The sequence below is a fragment of the Chrysochloris asiatica genome, unplaced genomic scaffold (assembly GCF_000296735.1).
Source record: "Chrysochloris asiatica unplaced genomic scaffold, ChrAsi1.0 scaffold00305, whole genome shotgun sequence".
NCBI lineage: Eukaryota > Metazoa > Chordata > Mammalia > Afrosoricida > Chrysochloridae > Chrysochloris > Chrysochloris asiatica.
Window position 1 is genome coordinate 1,556,259 of NW_006408823.1, and position 7,686 is coordinate 1,563,944.

Genomic DNA, 7,686 nt, shown 5'->3' on the forward strand with positions numbered 1-7,686 from the left:
TCAGAATTCCTCCTCTGAGTCTTCCTGGACCCGTCGGTGGGCCTTCGAGGGCCCGGGCAAGACTGGGGATCCGGGATGCACTGGGCCCAGGTTCACCCAGCCTGGCCCACGGGGCAATACATGGCTCTCGTTGAGTCTGAAGACCCGGTAATTCTCATAGTGCACGTTGTGGGTGATGTCCTTCAGGTCTTGTAGGTGGGAGCTGGGAGGCAGGAAGCAGGTCAGCCACAGTCGGGGTGCCCCCGGTCCCCTCCAGCCCCTGACCCCTGGGCTACCCATATACTCACCGAATGAGGAGGTCTCTCAGGAGTGGAAACTCACAGTGAGAGATGTTCTCCACTACAAGACACAGGTCATTGATTGAGCGCCTACTGTATGCTGCCACAGTGAGTGTGTCACTATAGCCCTTCCCCCCACACTCCCTGACTCCTGTTCCTCCCTTCTTTCAGCCACCCACTCAATGTCATATCCTCAGTGCCAGGAACAGGGGACTCCTAGAAGAAGTGGTTGAGTTCATTCCTCAGTCATTACATTTTAATAATAATTAGAGAAGCCTTCCCTGGATCCTTACGGTGGTCTTCCCTTGTTAAGTACTGAATTGTGTCCCGCCACCCCCCCAAAAAATATGTGATGTAAATCCTAACCTCTATACCTATGCAACAACAACAACAACAACAACATACCTATGCCTGGAGTCCGGGTGTGGCGCTGTGGGTTAAAGCTCTAGACTGCAAAGTTGATTTGAACCACAAGGTCAGCAGTTCAAGCTCACCAAATGCTCCTTGGAAACCCTATACAGGGTTGCTATTGGTCAGAACCTACTCAACGGCACTTAACAACAACAACAACAACAAACGTATGCTTGGAGTCCTGGTGTGGCACTGTAGAATAAAGCACTGTACTGCAATGTTGGCTTGGACCACAGGCTGTGGTTCAAACTCACCAGCCGCTCCTTGGAAACCCTATACAGCGTCTCTAAGAGTCAGAATCGATTCGAAGGCACTTAATAACAACAACATACCCAGGAGTCCGTGCGACACTCTAGGATAAGTACTGAAATACTGACTGCTCTGGTAGTGTAGTGGTTACGAATCGGGCTGCTAACCTCAAGGTCAGCAGTTCAAAACTACCAGTCATTCCGCGGGAGAAAGATGAGGCTTTCTGCGCTGGTAAAGATTTACAGCGTTGGAAACCGTAACAGGGTTGCCATGAGTTGGAACCAACTCCACAATACACCACCACCACTAACAGCAAGGTTGGCAGTTCAAACCCATCACCTGCTCCTAGGGAACCCTATGTAAGGTTGCTATGACTCAGGGACACTTAACCAACAACCAACCATACCTGTGCCCTGGTGGCTCTGTGGTTAAATGTTTGACTACTAACCGAAACAATGATGTAGTAGTATGCTTCCCTGAAGATGGCAGCCTTGGAGAGAGACCCTATGGGGCAGTTCTGCCTTGTCTTATAAGTGGAAATCAACCTGAAAATTGACGGGTTTCTTTTTGTGGTTATAAGGAGCTCTGGTAGCGTAGTGGTTATGAGTCGGACTGCTAATCTCAGGGTCAGCAGTTCGAAACTACCAGCTGTTTCGCAGGAGAAAGATGAGGCTTTCTGCTCCTGTAAAGATTTACAGCCTTGGAAACCCTGTACAGGGTCACTATGAGTCGGAATTGACTCCACGGCACGTAACCTCCACCACCAATCTCACTTAGGAGTCCTGGTGTGGTGCTGTGGGTTAATGTGCCAGACTGCAAAATCGTTTGAACTGCAAGGTCGGTGGTTCAAGCTTAGCAGCTGCTGCTCAGATACCCTATAGAGGGTCACTATGGGTCAGAACCAACTGGCTCTTCACAACAACAACAATCTCACTTGGAAACAGGTTTCTTTGTTATGTTAAAAAGGTTGTATTAGTGTAGGGTATGTGTCAACTCAATATCTTTTGAGATATGAAAGAGCAGGGTAAGGAACTCTGTGTTGGACTGCTAACCAAAAGATCAGCAATTCAAATCCACCAGCCACTCCATGAGAGAAAGAGAAGGCTTTCTTTCTCCTCCTGTAAAAATTCACAGGCTCGGAAACCCTATACAGGGTTGCTATTAGTTGGAACTGACTCAAGAGCACACAACCACCCAGCCAGCAAGCAAGCAGGTAGAGGGGAAGACAGATGCCACCCTATATGACCGCTATTCAGGAGAGACAAAGGACAAGGACCTTCCCCTAAAGCCCAGAGCCAGCAGAGTGAGAAAAAAAGCCTTCCTTGGGACTGGCTCCCAGAATTCAGTCTTCTAGGCCCCTGAACGGACAGAACATAAGTCTATGTTTGTGAAGGCCCCTCCCTTGTGGTGTTTCTGTTACAGCATCCCTAGAGAGCTAAGACAACCCTCACCCTCACGTATTTCTTCCCACCTGAATGGAAGCTCCATGGGGACAGGGACCTGGTCTGTCTTGCTTTAGCTGCATCCCTGGGAAGCTCACAATAAACTCTGCTGAGTGAATGGCGACTTCTGGCAGCCAGTGGCGAATCCTCCTTTCTTTACACCCTCCATGAGGTTGATATGATGACAAAACCCATTTTACTGTGAGACAGAAGGACTGGCTAGAGAGTCAGGTGACTCCCTTCATTCCCACAGCCTGTCTGTGGGCTAACCGACTCAGGCACACCTGGTTTGTATAGTTCACTCTCACCTGTGTGGCCCTCAAACTGCCGCTGGCTCTCACTGACCTTCAATGATGCCCCACTTGGTCTTCCGGCCCAGGACACACTTCCCGTTCACTAGATGCTCTCGGTCAGCTCCGACCACAGCAAAGGGGATCCGGTCCTGCAGGGAGGGGTAAGAGGATGCAGGATTGTGGACCATGCTGACCAAGTGGGAGAGAAGGCACACACGCAGGAAAGGAGTGTGGGGAGAAAGATACTGAAGGCACACAAAATGCCTAACAAGTCAACAGACACAAGCTCGAATCTATGCCTCCATTTCCTCATCTGTATGTAAAATGGGAATAATGAATTACCAGTATAGGGCTTTGTGAATGTGAGATGCTTCCCTAACTTAGGGCTAGCAGACTTTGGAGACTGTGACATTATTAAAAACCATATAAATAATACAATCTTGCTAACCTCAAGTCATTTATATGTGAAATAGAGACAGTCATCTTCAATGGTGATCAGAAAGGTTAAAAAAGATACATAAAAACACTAACTTTGTAAGCCAGGGGTTAGCAGGCTACAGCCAGGGGCCAAATCCAGCCCACCACCTGCCGTAGTAAATAACACAATGTTTACATTGTTGTTGAAAATATATACTCAACAAAGCATACACCAATTCAGTGACATGGACTGAGCTGGAGACACAGAATTTGTTTAAAAAATTAATTAAGTTGTATAAGCATTCTCACCCTCCTCTTCTGAATTGTTCCTCCCCCAGTGACAAACTCACTGCCTGCGAAGCAATGTTTCCTATCGAATCTTTTAAGTTACTATTGTCAGCTTGATCCCATCTAGATCGTTCATTAGAACAGTATTAAAAGAGGTAGACGTCCTTTTCTAAGAAAGCTAAAGTGCTGTTTGGTTTAAATGTTATTTTGGGACATATTTTTTGGTTTTAGGTCATACAGTACTTTTAGTTTAAGATCACACAATATTTTGCTTTAAAATCATACAGTATGTAGCCTTTTTGTCTGGTTTCTTAGCATAATATTTTCAGGATTCATCAATGTTGAAGCATGTGCCAGAACTTCATTCCTTTTTTTTAATTCCCTTTTAGTATGGATATCTTTTCTTTAGATTTTACAATAATGGTCTTATGCAATATTTGTCCTTTTGTGACTGACTAATTTCACTCATCATAATGTCCTCAATGTTCATCCATGTTATATGGTGGCTTACAGCTTCCTTGTTCTTCAAGGTAGCATAATATTCCATTGTGTGTATGTACCAAAGTTTGTTTATCCGTTCTCCCCATTGGTGGGCACATAGGCTGTCTCCATCTTTTTGCTATTGTAAATAGTGTTGCTATGAACATTGGTGTGCATGTATCTATTCGTGTTATGGCTTGTATTTCTTGTGGAGGAATTGTTGGATCATATGGTATTTCTATTTCCAACTTTCTAAGGAAGTGCCATACTGTTTTCCAGAGTGGTTGGACCATTCTGCATTCCCATGTAGGAGGGTCCCAGTCTCTCCACATCCTTGCCAGCATTTATTGTACTCTGTATTTTTGAACTTCACTGTTATGAGTTTGTTTTGATTTGCATCTCTCTAAAGGCTAATGATCGTGAACATGTCTTTATTTTCATTCCTTTTTTAAGGCTGGATAATACTGAATTATATGACTCACTACGGTTTGTTTATCCATCACTTGATGGAGATTTGGATTCTTTCCACTTTTTGCTTATGGCCTTAATTATCTGCTGCTGTCATAACAGAAATACTACAGTTAGATTGCTTTAGCAAATGGGTCCTTGTTGCCTTTCAACACCTGTGGACCTGACGTCCCTTGGTGATCTCCATGTGTCTTGGTATCAATCTTCCCTGGGTCTGGGAGGTTTTCAGTGCAGGGACCCTGGCTTTGAAGGATGGACTCTACTCGGCTCTTCTTTCCTGGAGGTCCTGGGGTCCCTCTCTCTGCTCCCTTCTCTCTCCTTCTATCTCTTCTAAGATAAAAGGTGATGCAGGCAACACCTCAGGGAAACTCCCCTTAGATCTGATCAGAGATATGACCTGAGCAAGAGTGCTGTATCCCACCTGACTCCCTGACAATTGACTGGCTGATTATATTAGATCACATCATGGGGGAACGATGACATCATTACATAACTGCCAAATGGCATCATTACACAACTGCCAAATGACATCATTACATAACTGCCAAACGCCATCTTTACATAACTGCCAAATGACATCATTACATAACTGCCAACTGACATCCTTACATAACTGCCAAACCACTGAGAATCATGGCCCAGCCAATTTGACACACATTTCTGGAGGACACCATTCGATCCATAACAGTTATGAAACATGTCATTAACAATCATTTTTAGGATTTTATGTGGGCATATGTTTTGTTTTTCTTGAGTGGGGGGAAAAAGTTTTTATTAATCACAACATGAAACTGACATGTGATTCTATTAGAATTGAACCAGGATAAATAATGCTGTTATAAAATTTACATTTATCACATCCATTACAAAAGGAATATTGTTACCTATTTAGAGTTCATTTTAATCTTATGGATTTACTTCAGTAAAACTTTGTTCTAAAATAGCAGATAGCAATATTCTAAAACGGTGCTTACATAGTAGTTAGAAAGGCAGCTATAAAATCTTTAGTAACAACTGGCAGGATTAAGAATTTTTTCTTTTAATACTAAGAGAAAAAGAGGAAGACCCCCAATGAGAAGGATTGGCTAGGTAGCATCATTGATGGACTCGAGTGTGGCAGCGGTAGTGAGGTTGGCCCAGGATCTGACATTGTTTCGTTCTGCTATGCATGGGGTTGCTATGAGTCGGTTCCGACTTGAAGGCACCTGACAACAACAACAACTAAGACCTACATATCTGTTTTAGCTGTATGTCAGTGCACCTGTTTCATTGACAAAGCATTGCTTGCGGAAACTGCCAAGATTAGCAAATTCCTTCCTAAGTAACATGTGCTCTGTTGGTTAAGACTTGAATAAGTTCACTTTCCTTACTCTGTTCTTTTGAAGCAGAAACAAACCCCCTTGTCTTTTGTATAAAGGAAGTCAAATATTGTGAAATGATCTTCTAGCACACAATTAAAACAGGGGCAGTGGAATTATTATTAGGAAGAAGCCTTTGAAACACTTCCAGTTTTTACAATAGCAAGGTTCCTAGATAACTTCCCCAAACTTGTTTTCTATTTTGGTACAAGACCTGGTAAGTATAACACAATTGAGCTATATTTCAGTAATTTCTTCTTGAGCATATACTTTGCTCTCAAGTTAGGGTTAGAGTTGTGGCTTTGAACAATTTCCATTTTCACCGAACTATGTCCCCACCCCCACCACCCCCACCCACATACGTGCCTGCGGAGGGTCATCTGAATATATACATGTGTGTATATATTTTTAAGCAAGTTACTATAACCATTAGGATACAACTAGAAACATTACTCTGTAATGTTTTCTTTGCTGTAAGGAAATAAAACATCCTTTGGTATCTAACAGGAATTACAGTGACTTCGGGCAGACACCGAAAGCACCATGATTTCCCTGCCAGATGCTACTAAAGGAATCAGCCTACTGGTAGGGAGGGCAGTGGGCGCTGCACGCCCCAGAACTGTCCATGGCTCCTGACAGCCTCGGAGCCAGCAAATGCATTTGAGGAAGAGTTTGGTCCTCCTTTGACTCCTTCGCTAGCTTGAGGCAGGCAGGTAGACTTCATGGGAGGGTGTGATGAAACTGTGGTAAATTTTTTCATCATGGGTCAGTCCCACTTTCAGGGGCCTCACACCACAGCTACATGGACATCTGCTTCCTCCGCGGCACTAACCTCTAGAGCAGGGATGGGGAACGTTCAGCCCACAGGTTGTGTGTTCTTGTTGTTATTAAGTGCCAACTCATAGTGGCCCTGTATAGGGTTTCTGAGGAGTGGCTGGTGAGTTTGAACTGTCGACTTTGTGGTTTTCGAAATCATTTGGTCAGATGCTACCATGGCAACTGCAGTTCTAGTCATCACGTTATTGTTAAGTGGGGCTGGTTCCAACTCATAGCAACCCTGTATGGTGTTTCCAAGGAGCGACTGATGGGTTTGAACTGCCACCTTGCAGTTCAAACTGACCTTCTGGTCCAGTGCTTTATCTTACAGCACCACACCAGAGCTAAGTTAATTAAATGTTTGACTAAATATATTGTTGTTGTTAAGTGCTGTTGAGTCGGTTCCAACCCACAGTGACCATGAATAGGGTTTCCGAGGAGTGGCTGGTGAATTTGAACAGCCAACCTTGCAGTTCAAAGTGAACTTGTGGTCCAGTGCATTACCCCACAGTGCCACATTTTGTATGGCCCGCGAATGATGTTACAAATTTTGGCAGAAAAAGGTTCCCCACCCCTGCTCTAAAGTAATATCTGTCCGAAACAGGGTGTTGTTCGTTGAGCACCCAATGCTCTCTGAGTCCTTTCAATAACTCTCTTTCTCCACTGTGTGTCCACTCTTGGTATCAAAGTGACCATCAAGAAACTCAAGAACACTGCCCCCTGCAGAATGCCCAAATCATAGTTTCTGTACCTCTACACTCCCCAAAGAACAGCTCTACACCTTCATTCCAGTGTCTCTCCATTTCCTGACCGCGGGGACTACCTCTTCAAAGAACTCTGTTTTCATGTGTCCAGCTGTGAATGCCCCTCTCCATGTGGCCCTGCAATTGTTTCAGTGCAGAGGTCTTTGAATCCAAAGACATCTGCCAGAACACACGATCCACAACAACCAGAATCATCTACTGCAGATCATCCGCACCATTCCCAGATGCTGCAGGAATGATGGGAACACCCAACATCCAGGTGGTTGACCTCTTCAGCCTGTTTCCTCAACAGACGGACATTCGGTTTCTCCCTAGTGTGTCTGTAGATACTCTGTAATGTTTTCTTTGCTGTAAGGAAATAAAACATCCTTTGGTATCTAACAGGAATTACAGTGACTTCGGGCAGACACCGAAAGCACCAT

General features: G+C 44.4%; 1 protein-coding gene and 1 pseudogene across 1 annotated transcript in view; both read right to left on the minus strand.

Moving 5' to 3' along the window:
• SEPT12 (septin 12) overlaps positions 1 to 7,686 on the minus strand; it is a 21,231-nt gene continuing 13,545 nt past the window's right edge. The window contains exons 7-9 of the mRNA XM_006874893.1: positions 2,726 to 2,822; positions 288 to 339; positions 1 to 202 (exon numbers count right to left, since the gene is read on the minus strand). Of these exons, the coding sequence (XP_006874955.1) occupies positions 1 to 202; positions 288 to 339; positions 2,726 to 2,822 (351 nt within the window). The remainder of the gene's footprint in view (positions 203 to 287; positions 340 to 2,725; positions 2,823 to 7,686) is intronic.
• Positions 6,380 to 7,686, minus strand: part of LOC102837420 — a 2,786-nt pseudogene continuing 1,479 nt past the window's right edge.